Source organism: Agrilus planipennis, unplaced genomic scaffold (genome assembly GCF_000699045.2).
Source record: "Agrilus planipennis isolate EAB-ADULT unplaced genomic scaffold, Apla_2.0 scaffold240, whole genome shotgun sequence".
Classification (NCBI taxonomy): Eukaryota; Metazoa; Arthropoda; class Insecta; order Coleoptera; family Buprestidae; genus Agrilus; species Agrilus planipennis.
In genome coordinates, this window is record NW_020439153.1 from 184,575 (window position 1) to 207,422 (window position 22,848).

The 22,848-nt window shown below is 31.6% G+C and overlaps 4 protein-coding genes across 10 annotated transcripts in view; 3 read left to right on the top strand and 1 right to left on the bottom strand.

The window, feature by feature from the left end:
• The first annotated feature begins 2,777 nt into the window (after positions 1-2,777).
• On the top strand, positions 2,778-8,037 carry LOC108739738. 2 transcript variants are annotated; one of them, XM_018473784.2, is made up of 4 exons: positions 2,779-3,702; positions 5,256-5,435; positions 7,033-7,203; positions 7,504-8,033. In XM_018473784.2, exons 1-4 carry the CDS (start codon positions 3,499-3,501, stop codon positions 7,843-7,845), a joined length of 897 nt encoding a protein of 298 aa, XP_018329286.1. In that variant the 5' UTR covers positions 2,779-3,498; the 3' UTR covers positions 7,846-8,033. The 2 variants fall into 2 exon arrangements, with proteins under 2 accessions (XP_018329287.1, XP_018329286.1); XM_018473785.2 differs by lacking the exon at positions 7,033-7,203 and having other exon boundaries at positions 2,778-3,702; positions 7,504-8,037.
• Positions 8,038-8,543: 506 nt separating this feature from the next.
• LOC108739737 (DCN1-like protein 1) lies at positions 8,544-10,071 on the bottom strand. The gene is made up of 3 exons (XM_018473783.2): positions 9,963-10,071; positions 9,157-9,750; positions 8,544-9,092 (listed from the first exon to the last, which is right to left on the bottom strand). Exons 1-3 carry the CDS (start codon positions 9,963-9,965, stop codon positions 8,901-8,903), a joined length of 789 nt encoding a protein of 262 aa, XP_018329285.1. The 5' UTR covers positions 9,966-10,071; the 3' UTR covers positions 8,544-8,900.
• Positions 10,072-10,843: 772 nt separating this feature from the next.
• Positions 10,844-12,492, top strand: LOC108739736 (probable glutamate--tRNA ligase, mitochondrial). The gene is made up of 6 exons (XM_018473782.1): positions 10,844-10,929; positions 11,017-11,231; positions 11,427-11,658; positions 11,717-11,880; positions 11,947-12,247; positions 12,304-12,492. Exons 1-6 carry the CDS (start codon positions 10,873-10,875, stop codon positions 12,397-12,399), a joined length of 1,065 nt encoding a protein of 354 aa, XP_018329284.1. The 5' UTR covers positions 10,844-10,872; the 3' UTR covers positions 12,400-12,492.
• Positions 12,493-12,749: 257 nt separating this feature from the next.
• Positions 12,750-22,848, top strand: part of LOC108739730 (nuclear receptor coactivator 7) — a 53,111-nt gene continuing 43,012 nt past the window's right edge. For 3 of the 6 annotated variants that reach the window (XM_025977880.1, XM_025977881.1, XM_025977883.1), the window contains exon 1: positions 21,661-22,711. In XM_025977880.1, coding sequence (XP_025833665.1) covers positions 22,470-22,711 — 242 coding nt within the window. In that variant the 5' untranslated portion in view covers positions 21,661-22,469. Of the gene's footprint in view, positions 13,065-21,660; positions 22,712-22,848 lie in introns of those variants that run through there. The other 3 variants (XM_025977886.1, XM_025977884.1, XM_025977885.1) reach the window with 3 other exon arrangements.

A 22,848-nucleotide genomic window follows, 5' to 3' on the forward strand; every position in this document is an offset into this window, starting at 1 on the left:
GAATACAGAAACCGTGGATATGAAATGGTAATTAGCATGGAATCATAGGTGATACGTTTTAAGGTTCCAAAATCAAACCAATATGTATCAAAAGAAAAACAATTTATTGAGAAATTTGCAATTAAAATTAATAGTTATAATCAGCTTTAGGAAAGGGTTTAAAAAAATTAGTGATTTTTTCTTGTTTATAATTTTGAATTAGTCCACTCGGCTACATCTTTTATAAAAACTGCCTCGGCACGTACAAACAGTACATACTCAAAAGATGTCGATACATTGAGGAGATTCAGTAGTAGACGCGCGCCGTAGAGTAAAAACATGCTTATCGGTTCTAGATATCATGAGTTTAATGTTTGGAACAGAGGTTTGAAATTTTGTAGGACGATAGATAAAGCTTTCTTCTAAAGCTTGTCGAATGCCATTTTTTAATTTTTTATTTTCTATTGAAAATGCGTGTCCTACAAGAAGCACCAACTTTAAGCACTTGTAAAAGCTTTTAATGACCATATTATTGAAAACCAAAAACGTACCGAGTTAGTGTGAACCTTTGTCTGTTACGACACAAAAAATTAGATATTTATCTCGCAGCGTTAAATCACAATGTTTAGAATAGAAACCCACGTTTTAGGAAAAATTCACGCTAGGCACAAGCGGTCTATTGCTGTCAATCCCCTTAGTAAATGACACCGAATCCTTTTCTGCTTGCCGATTGCATCCGCGAATAATGAAATTTTTAGCCGAGAATATAGGAACTGGGTTGCAATTTTTTCACCCGCTAATAGTTAAAACGCGAATAAGAAAACCGTGAATAAGGAACATTTACTGTAGGCAAAAAATGATAGAATTACAGGACTCATGATACTTATTAACATTAACCTATTTGCTACGAACAAATGTAATGGTAACTAGAGTGAGTCACCTTTTAGTTTATTTATTACTTTACAACATTCTCAATTTTCTGCCTTAAAAACTTAAATGGAATGCTTAATTAATTACAGCACAACATTTCAACTTTAATTGGCTTCAACATTAATGATGACATTAACTAATAAATAAATCTTAACTAATTAACAGTTTTTCTATGCAAACTAATAAAAAAATTTAATCAAAACACTTAAAATTCTACACATTGTCGAGTTATAAATATTAGAAAGGTAAATTAATTGTATTAGTCGTTAACTTAGTTAATAAAAAAAAAAATTTAATATGTATTTTTTTTGTAACAATTACACTTTACGAACCATTTCTAAACAATCGTTATTATACAATGCAGCATTAATTGTTAAGGTAAAGCATTTTAAGCATGGCTCTGGGTTGCTTTATTTACTAGCTAAATTAGCACAATTACAATATTAGGTATGAGAAAATAAAACATTCGTCGTGACATTGCTTTTCAAATAAATAAAATATTATTTCATTATAACTACACCTTGTGATCATTTCACTCTAGAAAGTTCTATCGAATAGAATTATACTTGAAGTGTAATCGTTGATTTTAGCCGTCGCAACGATTGACGTGTGCGCTGGTGCGTTATCGTNACAGTCAAATTTAATATGCAAAATGAAAGTTGTTCGGATGTGGCTACATTATTAGACGAACAACATCATTTAGCAAAAAAATCCACTCCGAAGAAAAATATGTTTTTAAAAGAAAATCAAGCTTTTATCGTTTTTTCTTCTTTTTTTTTTCACCTATGAAATACTTTCAAAGTGTACTCTTTTTGAACAAAAAATAGTTGGTCACGTTATTAATGTCTCTGCACGCAGGAGGACTCAACCTTCTTTCGTAAGACGTAATCTAGATTTGAATTCAAAGGCTTTAGGAAAAATATTTTATTATTGTCATGATAATTTATTGAGTGATCCATCTATATTCTATAAAAATTATAAAATGTAGCGTAATCAATCTTACTCTGAAAGTACCTACCCAGTTGATTATTCATGACGTGCAAAAAGTGTGCTAAGGTTGCACGTTAAAGAAACGTAAAGCAGTTGAAAATTCAGTAAATTTCGAGGTCGCACAATAATCATGCTACCGTTATAATTTATGAATAGTGCATAGGTTGATATTTAATAACGAACAAAAAAAGAAATTAATAAAATACTAGCTTACCATTGCCGACATAATGCAATTTCTTCGATTTGGTATTTCACAATTCTCAGAAAAATAGGTTCATTATTAACTGCACTTTAATATTTCAACAATTAATAATATGGATGACCTTATTTTGATTAATTTTTAAAAACTAAAAATGGCACCTTATGATTAACTGAGTTAATGAGACGAGTCGCTGATTTTCAGTATCTAGGAAGTCAGATAATTCAGGATGGAAAAATGCAGTTTAGATATAAAACTATGTTCGCGAACGGTCAATTTAGAAATTCTAAAAGTTTTGATAAAGATGCCTAGACCACGGCTTTGTACGGGTATAAAAGGTGGATAACGGCTCAGCGAAAAAGAAAAGGTTAGAAGCGTTCGAAATGTGGTGTTACAGGCGAATGATAAAGATATCGTTGATGGAGAAGATTAGAAGTGTAGAGACATTAGAAATAATAAGAGATTTAGAAGGCGCTATGGAAGTCAATAAGAAAACGCGAGATAGGTTGTTAGGACACCTTTTCAGGCATGAAGGGTTAAAGTTAAAGACATATCAAAAGCAAAAACATGAGTTAAGAGAAGTAGAAATAGACCTAGTTTAGATTACTGTTCACAAATAGTTAAGGGTTTTGGATGTTTTAGTTTTAGGGAAATGCGAAGATTAGATCAGGATAGGAAAGAATGGATGTACGTGTCGAAGCAGTTTTAGGATTGACGAGCCTATACTGATAACGGTCATTGATGATTCGCTTTGCTATTAATCTTTACGATTTCGGTAATGTGCTCATGGTAGTCATGGAAGGGCTCCATATGACTCATTTATGGGTTCAGTAAGACTCTGATACATCAGAAATCATAATTAGTTTATCGATAGAGAAGCAAGGATGTGAGTTGTTCTAGTTTTAGGGAAATGCGAAGATTAATTCAGGATAGGAAAGTGGAGGTGCGTGTACAACCAGTCCTAGGACTGACGACATTATGATAATGATGATGATGAAACAGACGATAGGCGTTATTTTGTATGAATATTATGTGAGCTTTGTTAGTTCAAGTCTGTCCTGAAGAAGTGAACTTCAATAATTCACGAAACGTTAGCACAAAAAGAGTCAGCCCTATACAAATCGAATACATCAGCAATGTAGGTAATACAATGATAGAAAATTGTTTTCTCTTTTGTAATTTCTTTAAACAAGATGCGAATGTTAAGTAGCACTTGCAACCTTTTGCATTTTGTTCACAAAAACTTGACAATGTATCGAGATAGTGGTGCCTTTCAACCTGTTATTCAAAATGTCAATTAGTTGTCAAGTTTGTCACAAGTCCGACGGTTACATGTGTCCATTAGAAAAAATCATGCATCAAAATTTTCCCGTTTCTCTTTTCAATTGGTTTGGGGCAGTATGCACTCTGAAGAAAGTGATAGCAGTTTGCCCTTTTTCCCTGATTTCGACACCGAATATCATAAACATATTCTCAGGGTTACCTGGTTTGAAACCGATTTTTCCCAGTCCCGATATAGTTTCAAAAGTCAACCTGGTGGAAGTAACGCATGCACAATTATAGCCATACTAATGGCTTGGAAGTGCCATTTTAAGGATATAAATGTATGATATAACGTCATTATTCATTATTGTGTAATTCTACTCCCTTTCATAGTATTTTTCTCTCAGAGTAATAACAAAAATCGTTTGCGTACATTGCACTAGCTTAGATATGTTTTAAATAAGTTTTACAACTTACATGGGTACACTAAAATTGTCTTCGAGTTGATAATCCTTTAAATAACCATAACTGTATACAGTTATGACAAAATGTTTAACGAACTTAAAAATTACGCACTTCTTTATCGAGAGTTTTCCTTCTATATTACAATATTATTGCAATTTCTAATTTCACTTACTAAATTTAAATCTGTAACCAATAAGGGTTGCAGTTAGCAATACAGTAGAATCCGCTGATAGTGATATCGAGGGGAAATGACAAACACGTCATACAAAGCATAGTCTTCAAAAATAAACAACTTTCTATTTTGGTTAGTTATTTAGTTTAATAGAGAGAAAAACTACAAATTGTATATATTTATTAATNATCTTATCTGGTTCACTAGGGTCCTTGTATCTACTGTATAATGCTTCTAATTTTTTTTTGTCAACGTTCCTTTGTTCTTTATAATAAGCCTCAGGATTCTGAAAATAATTATCACTGGCAAGATCCAATTTCCAGTCGTTTTGAGCCAAACAATAAATAGCAGTATTTTCTCCCGTTTGTGTAAACGAGATAAATTTTTTCACCTTCTCTCTTTGTGAAGACTTAAGTTTGTGCTGTAAATATGGAAACATTGCCTGTTACTAAACTTAAAAAACAATTCTATAAACAAAACATGTATGCAGAATTTCTTTGTAAGCTTAAATAATTAAAAAAGACATTTTTTTATTTTAACTAGGTTATGTAGATTAGGATAATCAGTCAAGATGACAGATCCTTTCACCTACAATATCAAATACTTTTGTGACAATTTATTAATAAAACGTACCATTGCGAGAAGAATGTATACATAATACATCAGACATCAGACACTATTCTGCAGGATATGGTATAAGATTTGCAATAAGTTTAAAGTTTGAAATTATTCTTAAAACTACAATTATTTTTATGTTATTCATGACATTACTAGAAGTTGTATTTGTCATTATTTGTTGTGTTATTATCATATTTCTGTGAAAAACAAAGCCATATAACATCAATTAACAACTACAAATCTTAATATTCCATTTAAATGAGGCAACAGTTTTTGAGAATCAGTTTTATCAATAAAATCCCCTGAATTTTGTAAAACAAACATCAAAACATTAATCATTTATTTCCTTCTTTTATATACTACACATTAATACTTGTATAAGTTTATTATCAGCTTATTTTGAATAATTTAACTTAGTAAATAAATGAAGTGGGAAGTATGCATTAGTTGAATATTTTTTAAAATTTAATAAACAGTTAAACAAAATTAAAGCTATAAAAAAAGAAAAAAAAACAACTTTCACTATTTAAAACTAATTTTTCCTTGGTTTCCTGTTATAATCTTTTATTTGTTACTGTATATTACAAAAAGTATTTAGGTTACCGGAACAATTTTTATTATCAACAAATACAATTGTAGGTAAAAGGACCGGATAAAGAGTTAAATATTCGGCTTATCTATGCCCTTGCTCATTCTATGTTGGAGGGAAATGATATTCATAACGAATTGAAAAAACGAGGATCTCTTTATGATATTAACCTCACAGTACCAGAGGCTATCAAGTTCAGCGGATTAGCAAAATATGGATTAACCGAATGGGTAAACTAGGTTAAACAGAAAATAATCATATCAACACAACTGACTCTTTTTCTTGTGTTATCGCAATAGTTACAATAGTATTGAAAACAATAGAATTTTACATACAAAATTTTTAGTGCCTAAAATACAATTACGATTTTCTCTAGCAACACTTGCTAATATTATAAGTATATTTTTTACATGTCTACCCATTTTCCATTTCCAAACAACACTATAACAGATACCCGATTAGAATACTGTACCCGGCGCATCCACCATTTTTTAAGATCTTACAGAAATAAGATACTGATGCTAAATACGCAGAAAATTCAACCAAAAAAGAAAAAAGGAAAACAAAAACAATAATAACAACTTCAACAAAACCATACTGAATAAATTATATTCGGAGTACAAAAATGCTTTGGGAGTAATTTCACTAAACTCATTTAAAATTCCTGACTGTATTGTTCCACCTACCATGTCAATGACAAAAGAGTTCTACTAAATCATATAGTATTGATTAATACCTACTTTACGTACTTTTCTACATAATTACCATACTTCTAAGCATAGTTAACACCTTTTATCACCATGTTTTTTCACGAACGCTTTCCATCTTAAAATTATTTTATAGATTTTAAGGAAAATAATGCCGAAAGGTACTTATTTGACACCACACTCAAAAACTATTAGCACCATTAGATTCTACGTACTTTTTTTACATATTTCCTATTACTCTAAGTGTTGTTAACACCTTTCATCTTCAAGTAATTTCACGAGCGCTTTTTATCTTTAAATTGTTTTATACATTTTAGGGAAAATGATAGTGAAGGGAACGTATTTGACACCGCACTCAAAAACCATTAGCACCATTAGATTCTACGTACTTTTTTACACAATTATCATAACTCTAAGTACTGTTAACACATTTCATCTCCGAGTAATTTCACGAGCGCTTTTCATCTTTAAATTCTTTTATACATTTTAGGGAAAATAATGCCAAAAAGTACTTATTTGACACCGCACAAAAAAAAACATTAGCACCATCAGATTCTACGTACTTTTTTTACACAATTATGATAACTCTAAGTACTGTTAACACATTGCATCTCCGAGTAATTTCACGAGCGCTTTTTATCTTTAAGTTGTTTTATACATTTTAGCGAAAGTAATGCCGAGAACTACTGCAGGGCTTTATGTTGTTTATTTCTATTTGTAATGGGACTTGTTGACTAACATGTGTACCATGCATCACGGGTCTTTCATGCGATTTTATAAACCTTATTTAATTCGAATACAATTTGTTTGAAGAAATGCTTCACAGTAAATTCACCACAAATAGCATCACTTACAAACGCTGTTGATTCAACGGTTTTGATTCCAAAAAAACCATACACTTAATTTTTGAGGCTTGGGAAAATATATTATATAAGTTATATTGAATTTAAAGTTTAAATTCGAATTAACATGTAATTTGCGGTTTATCCGGCGAATCGTTATTATTCGTTCACCTATAGTAATAAACTATATTTTTTTATCTGTTATTACATGGCACAGTATAAATTCATCTGTAATTAACTTAAATTATGTGTAACATTCCCTCCATATTTATTTTTAGAAGAGTTTACTTTTTATGGAGCCCCTCTGCGACACGCTGCACCATAACATAAAGAACACTTGGTCTCAATGGGTCAACAATCCTTTGAGCAAATCTCATCCAGATATGTACATTGTCCTGATTTCCGATTCTCGCAGTGTCCTTTTTATTATCCAATATGCATTTAATACGGTATTTAAAAACCTTTTTTCTCAACAATTTTTCAAATATCACTCGTATATTAAAAGCAAACATCTCAGTTGGTAAATGGGAAATCAAAAAGTAAATAGCATCTTAATAAATGTTAGGTACGCATTTTTTTATGGATTTATTAGGATTTATTGATTCTCTGACCCGTTTAGATTGTTATGTTGTTCTCAAAGAGTTTCTAAAACTATTTAAAAAAAAAAAGTAACATCAGTTTCTATGTTGTATGTTTATTATGAAATTCTGTTCAGTTATAAGCTCGTACTTAACCAGAACTAATTATAGGTTGCAGTAGTTGATTCCCATCAACACGCTTCTGCTGGTGCTTTAATAGCGATTACGTATCGTCAACGTCTTCAACTTCTTTGCCAATGGTTTTCCGAAATGAGCGAAAAACTTTACAACTCCCACCCTGAAGTGTATGAACTTTCTTTTTTGTATTTTAAAAATGGCACCGACAGTGACTTCAGTTTGAGTCACTCGATTTCAGAAAGTGTTAACAGTAATGTCACTCCCAGTTTTAACGAAAATCAAAGTTTTACTACGCAAAGTCGAAGTATTGATGAAAACTCGAGTTTCGAAGAGAGCGATGGGTCGAATATTGTAAGGAGCATAAAGAGTGAATAATTTACGGCTCAGTGGTGTCCCTATGTCTTTGTACGATTTAATACAATTATCTGCAACTGATACTTGTTTAATGGGAAAAATTAAATTTATTGTCAAAAGATTGCCTTATATATGTTTATGTGGGAATAAGTTCTCTTAGGAGCTTAGTTGCAAAAAATATTGCATTATTGGTTTATTCATTTATTGCTATCGTTTAATGAGTATGTGCTAGTGATTGTGGTACGTTTATTTTGTTAATATTTAATAATTAAAAAAAAAAAAAATATNTTAGACAATAAGACAGCATATTATTGTTTTTGTACTGACCGACGCTTAAATCTCTTACGAAAAGAAGCACTCAGACTATGTCAAATACCAAAATATGATAATAAATGTCGTAATTTATCATTTGAAGAGGTTGAGAAGAAATTACAGCGGGGTGAGCCTCATTGTATTAGATTTAAGGTTTAGTATAGCTTTATTACTTTATGAGCCTGAATTTATTATTACATTAAGTGTTTTGTAGTTAAAACATGGCAATGAAGTATTTGATGATTTAATTTATGGTAAAATAACTTATGATGTGGCATTAAATGAAGGGGACCCAGTTATAATGAAATCTGATGGATATCCCACATACCATTTTGCAAATGTTGTGGATGATCACCTTATGCAAATCTCTCATGTACTTAGGGGTGTTGAATGGCAAATTTATTATTTACAATGCACTCTTAACTGTTAAAACGACACGCGCAAAACAACTTTTATTATTCGCGATAAACAAACGTAATTGTATGTAAGCTAAATAATTCCATCCCTTGAAATCTTAAAACAAATTGAAAAAAAAAGGAAAGAAAGATCCAGCATCCCAGTTCATTTGTAGTGTACAAACAACAAAAAAATATATATTACATGATAATTATTAGGCAACGGAAAGACAAAAATAACCAACAACATATTCCACCTTTGTGTCTCTTTAGATCGTTACAATGATAACAGCAGCATATATAATACACAACGTTGTTATTTTGTTAGCAGGTGTTTTCGTGTTATTTTCATGTTAGAATTTTTAATTGCTATTCTAACTGGCTAGTGGTGCTATGTGGCTGTTGGTCTTTAGCTTTTAGCCTAGCCCATTCAACAAAATCGTCAATAAGCACAGGCCAGGCACCTTCCTCATCATAGTTGCTCATGTCATCTGAAATTTGGCCTGCAAAATCCAATAACAAGTTCCATGTATCTTTTGGAATTGACTTTTTATGATGTTCCTAACAAGAAACAATGATTTACTTAAAATATCTCTATAACATTATTTTAAAAAGTAGCTCTTACTTGCAGAAATTTACACCAGAGCTCCAGAAATTTGAATTTTCCTTTTAAAACAATATTCCAATAAGCAATTGCCATATCAAGATCCAAGCCCTTCTGTCCTGGGTTTTTTGCAAAATTAAAGGTAAAGTGGTAAAAATCTTTAAATTTGTAATTATCTTTCAGTTCATTTTCCAAACTAGGCAGGCGAGATTTAAGTTTTTCAATACTATCACAACCGACTTCTGTCATACCATTAACAAATTCATCCCTAGTAAATTCACACTGTGTTGCTGCTTTAAACTTCCACGCAATAATGAGAACTAGTTTAGATTCCGGAGAAAGTCCTAAATCGTCCAAAAACTTAAGTATTCCGTCTGCAGTTATCTTATCTGGTTCACTAGGGTCCTTGTATCTACTGTATAATGCTTCTAATTTTTTTTTGTCAACGTTCCTTTGTTCTTTATAATAAGCCTCAGGATTCTGAAAATAATTATCACTGGCAAGATCCAATTTCCAGTCGTTTTGAGCCAAACAATAAATAGCAGTATTTTCTCCCGTTTGTGTAAACGAGATAAATTTTTTCACCTTCTCTCTTTGTGAAGACTTAAGTTTGTGCTGTAAATATGGAAACATTGCCTGTTACTAAACTTAAAAAACAATTCTATAAACAAAACATGTATGCAGAATTTCTTTGTAAGCTTAAATAATTAAAAAAGACATTTTTTTATTTTAACTAGGTTATGTAGATTAGGATAATCAGTCAAGATGACAGATCCTTTCACCTACAATATCAAATACTTTTGTGACAATTTATTAATAAAACGTACCATTGCGAGAAGAATACACCAAACTAAATTTTTAGGCACATAAATAAAAGTTCTACTGAAAAATTATTGTATTTGGCTTTTTACGAAAAATAACCTCTAAAGACTAAATAAAGCAATGTTGCCATCATACTGGACAACAACAATTTCTTCAATTTTCATAACGAAAAAAAGGTATTGGTCCTCCTGTCAAAATTCAAACTAATGTCAGTAGATAACCTATAAGTTACTTTTTGTAAAATGTATGTTAAATTATTTAAAAAATAAGCATATTTTTTTCGGGAAATATATTAATAGGAAGGAATGGGAGTTCAGAGTAGTTTAAAGCTTAAGGATAAGAATAATTCAAATGGTTCTACTCACATATAACAGGCTTTTGAGCTTTTCAGCAAAAAGGTTTTGCTCTAGCAAACCTGTAAGAGTTCGTTTTGCACCGAGCCCAACAGGTTTGTTAGTAATGTTTTATTTAATATGAATGTTGGTTTTGTGTTTTTATTTCATCTAAAGGTTCTTTACATTTGGGAGGATTGAGAACTGCATTATATAACTATTTGTTTGCAAAACTACACAATGGAAAATTTATTTTGAGAATAGAAGACACTGATCAAACTAGACTTGTTGAAGGAGCAATTCGAGAATTACAAAATGATCTTTTATGGGCAGGCCTTGTAATAGATGAAGGACCAAGTGCTGGTGGTAATTATGGCCCATATTTGCAATCAGAAAGATTGAATATATACAAGTATAATTATTCACTTTTGTTAGTTTTTATTTCCTTGTGAAACATGGCTTTTATTCAGGAATCACATCCAAACATTATTAGACAATAAGACAGCATATTATTGTTTTTGTACTGACCGACGCTTAAATCTCTTACGAAAAGAAGCACTCAGACTATGTCAAATACCAAAATATGATAATAAATGTCGTAATTTATCATTTGAAGAGGTTGAGAAGAAATTACAGCGGGGTGAGCCTCATTGTATTAGATTTAAGGTTTAGTATAGCTTTATTACTTTATGAGCCTGAATTTATTATTACATTAAGTGTTTTGTAGTTAAAACATGGCAATGAAGTATTTGATGATTTAATTTATGGTAAAATAACTTATGATGTGGCATTAAATGAAGGGGACCCAGTTATAATGAAATCTGATGGATATCCCACATACCATTTTGCAAATGTTGTGGATGATCACCTTATGCAAATCTCTCATGTACTTAGGGGTGTTGAATGGCAAATATCTACCACAAAACATTTATTAATGTATAGGTATTACAATTTTAAACAGCATATTCAGCTAAAGGATGTTCAAAAGACAATATCAGGCTTAATATTTTGAGAATATATGCTAGTAATAGTAACTTTTGCAAAAAAATGAAAGAAAAGAATAATGACTGTAAGGGCAGATAAGTCATTGTCATCTGACTGTTAACTTTGTGAATTTAATAAATAATGATTTTCTAGAGCTTTTAATTGGCAACCACCTGCTTTTGGACACTTGCCACTGTTATTAAATCCTGATGGAACAAAATTGAGCAAGAGACAAGGGGACATAAAAGTTGCTCATTACAAGGAAAATGGTATTTTTCCTTTGGCTCTTATTAACTTTATTAGTCACTGTGGGGGCGGGTTTGCCAAAGACTTGGAAAAGGGATTTAAACCAAAGATATATACTCTTCCAGAATTAACTGAACAGGTCTCTGCTTTTTTGAAAATAATTGTTGAGTTTGATAATCTAATTAAGTGAATTTCAGTTTCGACTTGATAATATAAACGTTCATTCTGGAAAACTGGCACCAGAACGTCTCTTAGAATTCAATAGATTGGAATTTAAAAGACAATTACAAAACGAAAATAATTTAAATGATTTCACAGAAAGATTAATGCAACTTATTGAAAAGAAATATTATAAGGACAGGTATTTATAAAAATATTCCTTTGAGCAAAACTTTATTTTTATTTTTATTCTTTTGTTTTACTTTAGTGCATCATTTAATTTGGATAACCAATATGTAAAGTCAATCATTAAATGGAGTGTAAACAGAATAAATCGCTTAGAAGACCTTATAGAAAATGAATTTGCTTTTTTGTGGGTTTTCCCAACTAATAGTTCAAGCAGAACAGAACAAGAAGTTGACATTATAAAAACCATAAAAAGGACTTTAGAAACAGAAGAAATAAATTCGGACTTTTTAAAACCGTTCTTAAAAAGTACGGCGAAAACATTTAACATCCCTTTTTCCAAGCTAATGAAACTTCTTAGAAGTATCTTAAGTGGTTTAAAGGTTCGTCGTAACAACTCTAAAAACGTTTTTAGTTTAATAGCGTTATTAATTTTTAGGAAGGTCCCGGTGTAGTCGAAATGATTGAAATATTAGGAAAAGAGAACACATTAAAACGGCTGGATAATTTTCTAAAATACAAAGAAAATGATTAAAAACGAACAGTTAATGTATTACTTTTATTACATATATTGTTGTATAGCTTGCTTTATACATAAACTTATTAATTAATTGGATTTTATTTTCAATTCTCTTATTGCATTACAATTAAATTTTATAATAAATTTACAAAATACCTTATTGACTAATCTGTTTGTTTATATTCCTGATGGGAGAATTATCTACTCCGTTTACTAATTCTTTATACCTTTAGTGTTCCATAATAATATAGAATTTAATGTATAAATGATCTATCTATACCCTATAGTTCTATAGTATTTGGTTGCACAGTTTGTTTTGCGCAGGCGTCTGTGTAAAGAATAAGAAGAAGAAGAAATGTATGTTGTCAAAAATTTGTGTACGTTGTGTGTGGTTCAAATATTGATTTTACTATTGTTGAATTAATTAATTGCAAATTATCATGCAAATATAACAATATTCTGAATATTTAGTCGTGGCCATTAACTATCGTTGGCTTGTTTAAAGTATCGTTTTTAAATCGTGAATTTTCACATAGAACAAATTTGAATCGGCGTTAGTGTTATAGCTTGTATCAAATGTGATTTCAGTCAGTGTTTAACTAATCTGTTATATATGAACAAATTGCTTCTTCATCAGGGTGGTCGGCTTCGTGAAGCAGTACCTTAAAATTGTTATCAATGTGAGTTTGTACTACATTCTAGATTTTATTTTTATTTGACGCTACGTCTTATGTTGTTCGTTACAAAATTCACTATCGTATTTGTACATCATTATTCTGTAATAAGTACGGACAATGATTACTGATAAAGTAATTGTTATTGTTGTGATTCGAATTGTTTTAAATGATACACCTACGTAATATTGAACGCTATCAAAGGTATTCTATTTCCGTTGATACGCTTCGACATGCACCGATGTAGGTTAACAGAAGGCCCATCATTTATAAACAATTGTGTAAATTTTTTTATTGGTAATGTTATTAATGTATGAAATATGATTACATTGAGCAAATGTTGCCTCTTATTAAACGCCATTTACATCAATAATTACATATTATAGGAGTGATTTTAACAGCTGTTTATCAAGGTCTTTTAAAATTATTGTACTGAAGTCGGTACCTAATTAAATGCCGAATTATTTGGTTTCGGAATCAACTGTACAAATTAACAGAAACACTTAATGTTGCTATCCAATTATAAGATCAATTTTTTCTTGGTTTTGAAGATTTTTTATACCTAACTGATGAATTTGGTTTTCTGATATTTTATAATTTATTGACAACTTCAATTATAGCAAACAACTGAAATTGTATTGTTAAATACTAATTAAAAAAAAATAACAAACATATAAGTATATAAAACATCCAGAATGTTGTGTAGATAATTACAGAATACACAATTTTATAATTAGGTACCTACCTAATTTAATTAATAATGTACCTATCAAATAATTATTTATCAAGATAGGCATAAAAAATATGTAACAGTTTTTTTAAAACGTTTTACTTACACGTACTACCTACTTAGCAGGTAAAATCAGATTGGAAAACGTAGAGGTCTGTAAAGGTCGACCAATACATTGATAGTAATACTTGCTCGTTTAGGTAATTACAATTAATTTTTGATTCTGTGTTTTTAACTACATTTTCAAGGTTTACTCATTAATCCACGTTGATAAATATTGTATTCTTCTGACAGTGGGTTGGGAATCAAAATTAGGTCAAGTTTTTCTCCTTTTCTTTAGACGTTATTTTCATTAAATTTATTTGCTCAGTTTGAGATTCAACTTACAATTAAACGACATCATTAATAAGTAGCATATAATACAGTATTGTACTGTACTTACGTATACTTGTGTGGGTACTTCTTATTCGAGATGAAAGAGATTTTGAAAAAGTTCGCTTTTTGAACTTTGAGGGCTGTTGTAACACGCCTATATCGATTTTATAATACCGACGAGCAGGCTACAACCTTCATTTTTTTTTGTGTTAAGTACGTATTTTCAGAGATTGTTAAAGCATCATTGATCAACTGAAAATTATTTTTTTTTTCAAAACTTCTGTACTAAACTTGAGAGTTTCAAAACTGAACTCGTATACAGGTAAGGCAAAACGGTCACCCACTTCTTTGAAAACTGCCCTAATTTATCGAAATTTGTACAAATTTCCCTATACCACGTCGTATTTTTCAAAATATGATTCCGCAGATACAATTTTGTTTTCTCTTTTTACCTAATTTAAAAGGTGGAAGATTAAAATGTGCGAAGTTCTTGTTGATCGTTCATATATTATACCTCTACTTCATTGCATAATCATTAACTTTAGTAATAATGCAATATTTACAAAGCTATGTCACTGGTTACTTAAAATTAGCAGTCCTAATAATTACATAATTAAAATAATTATTGACTCATGGTCAGAAAGTACTTTGTTGTTTTATTTTTTATTGTTAATTGGTTAAGCGATTTCATTCGAAAATTTTTTTTGAATAACCGCATTGTACGAACTCATAAAATAGATTAAACTAATAATATTTGCAAATACTGTTCAAACATTAATTCAACATTTATAAATCAAAATACAACTTTAAGGGCTAAGGTACGGAAGAAAAGTCTCAGGTATACACGTAATGTAAAAAGCTCACCGAATGTAAAAAGTACTTATTTCTTTGTTGATATATTTTTTTATGTTTATATGTCTAACTAGCATAACCAACTTCTTTGAAAACGGTCCTAAACTAACCGAATTCTCAAAATCTTTTGAAAAGGCACTTGAAGGTATTTATCGTTTATATTTTGACAATAACTTAATAAATTTTTAATTCATAACTTTTATCTTGAAGTTCCCTCAGACGCAAATTTGTTTTAAACGCGTTATTATACGAATTATTTATTGCAAAGTAAATGTTGAATATTTGGTTGGGGGCCTCTATTTGTCACCGTTGACTATTCAACAATAAATTAAGATACTTGACACTACAGTAGACAATGTATTATCACAAAAACATTTGCGTTTTTCTTTTGTTTCATGGAACGCCTTTTAAATATATGAACATATAAGGAAATAAACCAGTAATGTGTAATAACGTACAATGTAACATGTATATAGTAAAATGAATTATTCATACTCGTTCAATATAATCTACTTTGGTGCATTCGTAATTATTTATATTTGCTCTCCGCGTAATAAAACGCATGTAAAATTTATAATTAATATAAAAACAAACATGACATAAGTGGTTGTTCCCAAAAGGTTTTGTTTTTGCGATTATTTGAAGTATCAAAACAATAAATTATCCTCCTCAACCCAGAACAGGGCCGTAGCTAGGCGCACGCCAGGTCAGGCTCATCAAATTGCCTCAGAAAATTATGTATAAGCCTGCCCTGGTCGCTGGCCTTAGGTTGGTAAGATTTTATATTTTTTTACCCGTAATTTCGAAGTTTTACAATGGTACTATTGTCCTAGAAAATAGTAATAAACAAATTTAATGTGAATGTAGCAATTTTAAATTTAAAAGTTATTGTTTCCGCACTCAAACGCAATTATAAGGAAAATGCGACCCTGATCCAGGAAAGAAACGTAATACAAACTCGATAACTTTTAGAAGTTTACAAAAAAATATTAAATTTCACCTAGATATCTCATTTTTTTGTCGTCCATATAATTAAGGGGTCTAATAGGTAATAAACCATAAATATTTAAAATAATAATTATCCAAATAAGTGTAGGTAATGTTGTAAATTATTAACGACTGTCCGTCTCTTATATTTTAATTTTTATAGTTTGCTACTAAATAATTATACTTCAGAGAACTGGAAACTAAAAGTCGATCAAAAAGGTTTCTTATCATGAAAAATTCACTACGTCTTTATATCAAGCTAGCACAATGAAGTTTTATGAAATTTATTGCTATTTTGTTACCAAATCCAAAGCTTTCTCGGTCCAGCCGAATACTAGAAAATAGACGAAATGCTAGCTTGATATCAGGTCAGCATTTCGTCTATTTTCCGATAACCAGCTGGAGCGACAGATTTTTTGAATTCGTAACAAATTAGCTACAAATTATGGTGGATATCAAAAATGGGAAATATAACTTTCGTGCTAGCTTAGCATTTAAATGTAAAGCTACGTAATATTTAATAATTGTATTAAAGTACAGGTATATAATATTATCGTAAAGTCCCTTTTTAAATTTAGATTTGTTCACAAATCATTTAATTATATTTACTAGTTCTTCCCCCTGCCCTCGGCCATTTTTATTGCTCCATTATGACGTAGTGTCGGCCATCATTCTTTTCTAATTGTTGCCGTTGTCGGCCATCATTCTTTTCTAATTGTTGCCGTTGTCGGCCATCATTCTTTTCTAATTGTTGCCGTTGTCGGCCATCATTCTTTTTCAATTGTTGTCGCATTGTTACTGATGTCGGCCATTATGGTTTTTTTATAGATGTATAGTAAACAATATTCNTAGAAACTGTGATATTTAGGTTTTAATACTCGATATTGTGGTGTAATGTAATAATGCACAGTCTCACCCATATTAAGGACACTGCTTTGTCTCTAAAAGCACTTTTCATTTGATCTGTCATTGTATTCACAAACTTTTTAACCAAAGTCATCCTTGTAGTTTTTGGTTCATTCTCTCAGACTTGTAAGCATTAAATATAATATTTATAAAATGATTTAAGTAGTTGATCCTCTGTACAAGTTAAGTTCAATAGCAGTAAAACACTACTGTAAAAATATGAGGTAAATAGGAACGTAATTATAGTTTCTCTATAAAGTTTTAGTATGTTCTTTTTGTAATTTTTGATTTAATCGTTTAGGAAATATGCTTTATCAGCATTAGCAGTTGATGGAAATGAAATACACAAGAAGTTTGTTTTCTTTTAACACGTAAAACAGAAAATTATCATAGTAACTTTTAAATTATGGTGAATGCGCCAGGTTACCTACAAGCTTTGCCTCTATTGCAAAACCTCACCATGTTGTGTTTTATTTTGATTTGGAAAACAACACATAATTAACAAAATTTTACAATCGAAAACTATAAATTTCATTTTGTATATTTAATTTTAGATCAGCGATCCTGAAATTGTTCAAGGGATCATAACTTTTGTAAAAATTAATATTCTTTGATTATATGCCAAATGTGACTGTAACGATTTTAAAAGTTGGAACGAATGTTAAATTGTAACAGAAAATTTTGATATGTATCTTATTGCGTATCGTAAATTCCAAAAATAATTCGAAAACCAAAAATGCCTAAGCATATAGAAGGTTTTAATTTTAAATTGGATTTAAACTTTTTAATAATTTAATCCATAATAATATAAGAGAAGACACTTGAATGGTTAAAAATGTCAATTTTACATCCATAAATATAAAAAGGATATCTACATTTTATTTCTTGTCATGACACGTTGAAATTCTATACTGTTTTTTAATTTTTGTTAAATAATGTAAAGCGCCGTAATAGGTATAAAATATGAAAGTATAGATAGTATATCAATACGAGCGTAAATTATTGTAAACAATCCGGAATATTTTAAAAATTGTGAGTGTTACATGTAGAAAATAAACTTCTTGTAATTATTTAAAAACAATTTATTACGTTACAATCCATATGAGAAAATCATGTATGTAAATTAGGGAACGAATAAGGCGTGACGCGAAATTCATCAATTTTTAACCCCCTTCTTCCTCCCTATCCATTTCATTACGTACCACGGGAATTGTAGGATTTAATTCAGAACATATTTTTTAATTTCCAATAATAATTAACTTTTAAATAATCAATTACCACTTCTAATCGACATTAAAGTGTTCTGTCATTTATAGAGTAATAAAATTACTTTTTTCGGTTATAAAATCGTTAAGTAGCGTTTACCTTGACTCCCACCTCCCCCCAAGTAATAAGACTGAGACGGGAAACTATACTGGACTCGCACCCTCCCCAGTTTTGTTACGCAATTTGCGAACAGCCTCGTTATGAACGCAAACATTGATACCTGCCTTCCTCCGTGTAACAGGATAGTAACGTTAGACCGGACTCCCCCCCCTGCCCCTAGTTTGCGTTAGGTAGTTACGCAGTTTATTGAAAATCTTTGACGATACTTTGGAATTTACAATGAGAATATCAAACAGTTTGTTGACAACTGAAATACGAAAAGTACACATCATATGTTTATGATTCCGTTAAACTTTATAGTTCTAATAGTCATGTACCCACCTATAAAAATAACATACTATTGCGGACAAACATAGTTAATATGCGTGTGGTGTATATGAATATTCTCTGAAGTTTGTAGAGCAATAAAATCTTTCACAAAGTAGGACGCCGACTCTTTGCAAATAAAGAGGTACAAAATATTGATGCAAATCTTCACATATAATAAAATTCTAAACTTTGCGTGTTGGAACATTAACAATATTTACAAAAAAAAATGGTTGTAGGAGTATTAGGTGAAGGATAACGGATGTCATTGCTTAATATCCATGCAAAAGCATTTGATGAGATTCCGTCTTGTGTTTATATTTTTAGGTATGTAATGATAATCTTCAGCATTAAACATTTTAAAATTTTTAAACTATGTATGTAATTATTAGTTTCTGATTTTATCGCTTTTAAAGTAAAAACTATGATCGGGAGATAAGTTTGCGGTGGGAAAGTATTGCTAATATTCTTGGATTTTACTATTTTATGGTGATTTTCATTTTATATATTAAAGGATTCTTTTATTTCATTAGGTTATTTTCAAGTCGTTATATGATAGTAAATAAAAGTAAAACTAAAATACTGATATGCAAGGGAAGAAAAAGTAGGGAAAGAGCGAATATAAAGATAGGAGACGATAAATTAGAAGAAGTGGCTGATTTTAGATACCTAGGAAGTCAAATAAGTGAGGATGGAAGGAGTAGTAGGGATATAAAGCAGAGGATAGCGCAGGGTCGTGTCGCCTTTAATAAAAAGAAGTCACTTCTATGCTCGCGAACGGTTAATTTAGAAATTCGAAAAAGGTTGTTAAAGGTGTATGTTTGGAGCACGGCGTTGTACGGGTGCGAAACATGGACAGTGGGAGCGGCAGAAAAGAAAAGGTTAGAAGCGTTCGAAATGTGGTGTTATAGGCGGATGATGAGGATATCGTGAGTAGAAAAGGTTAGAAATGAAGAGGTATTGGAAAGAATAGGAGAACAGAGGACTCTATGGAAGTCAATAAAAAATAGGCGATATAGGTTGGTAGGACACCTTCTCAGGCATGAAGGTCTAGTCAGAGACATATTAGAGGCAGAAACAGGAGTTAGGAGGGGTAGAGGTAGACCTAGATTAGATTACTCTTCGCAAATAATTAAGGATGTGGGCTGTTCTAGTTTTAGGGAATTGCGAAGTTTAGCTCAGGATAGGAAAGAGTGGAGGTACGTGTCCAACCAGTCTTAGGACTGATGACCTTATGATGATGAGATGATAGTAGTTCAGTGTTGAATTTAGACATTTTGTTCCGGGAAAGGGGGGCATGAGGCAGGAATAAAATGGAGGGTAATTATCCTTAAGCCTTCGATGTAAATTTTCATCCTAGAATTAGTGTGTCCCCACTCGATTGGGACTGGGGGGCTGCATGCAAATATGTTTCATCGTTCCGCATTAGTAGTAGAAACTGTGATATTTAGGTTTTAATACTCGATATTGTGGTGTAATGTAATAATGCACAGTCTCACCCATATTAAGGACACTGCTTTGTCTCTAAAAGCACTTTTCATTTGATCTGTCATTGTATTCACAAACTTTTTAACCAAAGTCATTCTTGTAGTTTTTGGTTCATTCTCTCAGACTTGTAAGCATTAAATTCTATTATTGTAAAACTTTGCTTGAGTTGTAAATTATTATAAGTATAGTTTCATCAAAAACAGACAAGGTGATAAGACAACTGGATTTCTCCATTTTTGCTGTTTGAAAGATTTTCACGGGATCCACGGAGAGTTCCCCAGGGAGGGTGAGTTTTATACTACGGAGAGGGATTAATAAATCACTAAACTAATATCAAATGTTTAATAAGTTTGTCGAAACATTCATCTGACACATAGGTTCATCGACCAATTTAATGTGAGGTGCTCAAAATTGTCCATGTATCATTTTGCTTAAGTGATAAGTTTTAAATACCGTATCAATAGGTATAATAACTCCACAACTTAAATGATGATGGTGTCCTTTGGGGTAAAGCACTGCGGACGTAAAATAGTCCCTCATTCGAATGTGCGGAAACTTGGAATTAGATATAGTAGGAATTAGTGAATGTGGTTATAAGGTGACTGATGAGGGAGGATACCGTGGATAGAGAAAGTTAGAAATGAGGAGGTATTAATAAGAGTAAGAGAACAGAGGGTGTTATGATAGCCACTAAGGAATCTCAAGCATGAAGGGCTAGTTATAGACATATTGGAAACAGAAAGAGGTGTTAAAAGGGATGAAAATAAACCTAGATTAGATTATTGTTTACAAATAGTTAAGGATATGAGTTTTTCTAATTTAGGGAAATGCGATGATTAGCCCAGAATAGGGAAGAGTGGTGGTGCGTGTCCATCCAGTTTTAGAAGTGGCGACCTTATGATTATGAAGATGGGCAATATCCTTATAGTGTTGAAATACTCAAGACTGTATGAATTTTAACATCTGTTTCGGTTTTTTGAGAAAAAATACTTTTGAATATTTCATTCCTGTCAGCTACAAATACTGGTGGGCCCCGCAGTACGCCTTCTTTTAGGAAGTACGTAAGGGGGTGGCGATTAGGGTGAAAATGATAAGTCGGACAAAGTGTCCCAGAAGTTAGCCAAGGAAACCACAGAAAAACTAGGAGCAGGGCAGGCGAATCGGGAATCGAACCGGTGTCCTCGCAAATTATAAGCTACAAGTCTTAGACTATTGCTTAGAGTGGAGGGGGGAGGATTTAGCTTAAATTTTCTCTTTTTTTTGATTAGTTTGTTTTAAAACCGTTAGATAGTAGTAGTTGTTCATAATACTTTAAACTCATTGATAGGGATATACAAGGCGATCAGCTGAGATGGACTGACTAGTAATAAATATTTGCAAAAAATGTCTCCTACAAAACACTCGCGTTTATGTACAAAGTAGTAGGTAGATTTTGAACAGTGCGGCATTATAAAGTTTTAAAATAACTTATTTATAATATAATAATAATGATGAATGAAAGTAGCACGGAAAGAAAGGTGTGCTGAAGATAACGAGCAGAACCGATTGGTGTCGAGTAGGTTACTGCTCTGTCGTCGTTGTTATTACTGTTAGTTACTTGTCCGCTTAGAGAGAAACCCGATTGTTAATGTACGTGTTGTTGTGCCGTGGCGTTTTTGGTGTACTGTACGATTTTGTTAATATGGGACAGTGGTGGAAAGTGTGCGCGTACGACAATGTTTTTCTGGCTCGTTGTACAAGTAAAATACCCATCTTTCGTCCCTCGCATTAGCGCTTTTCGTACAGAAAACAAAATTATGAACCTCCGCGAGAGTTTAAATTGATCACCTTCCCGTCAGTTTTACATAGAAAAAGTGATCAGTCTTGTGGTCACGTTGTTGCTACGGTTCGCGGCTACAGAACTGTGTTGTGTTGATTCATTAAAGTCTTTTTTACTCGTCTTGACGACATACCGATAATATTGGTGCACCACCGAACGCATTTTTAATTATCACGCGCAAACAAGACAAATTAATTCGAATTAATCGCTATCGTCATAGTCTGCTGTCGGCCGATGATAATTAGTTCGAGTTAAACTTTCGAACAGAAAATATTTACATATTATTAATACATAACACAACAGCTTGGGTCCGATTCGTGTCTGTTTTTTTTCTTTCCGCATATTTTTGTGTTTCTTCGTATACCCCGTTTTATTTAGTTTTTGTCGAAAAATATCGAAAATAAACTTCACCGCCTCGTACCTAATGTGATTTTCTCTTCTGTCACGTGCCTGATATGTAATAATAATAAAACAATATGCGATAACGTTTCAAAGTATACCTCAATAGAAAAAGAGTTTAGTAGTTTCCGCGTTTTCTTGTCTCGATTTTCCCGAAAGAGTCATGGACGAGGGCGCGAATTCGTCGTTGGCGGACGAAGTACAGAACAATTTCGTGGAAAATGACAATTGGATATTGGAAGCTCAGGCTGCGAGTAACAACCGCAAGGGACGTAGGAAATCCTGGCATGCTTTGAAATTCGATCGGAAACGGAGAAAAGAGTTACAAGAGCACGGCAGTTTTCCCGAATTAAGGAGAAAACGGCACTCGTGGTGGAACATTTTCGCCAATCAACAAATTTCGAGGTAGGTCATAGGTACCCAGAGATGTGATTTATTTGAAATACTTGCGTTTAAAATGCAAATACGAAATAAAAAATATCTATTTTTATCTTGCATTTAAATACTTTTTGAGAAAAGCATTTTGTATTTTATTTAAAATA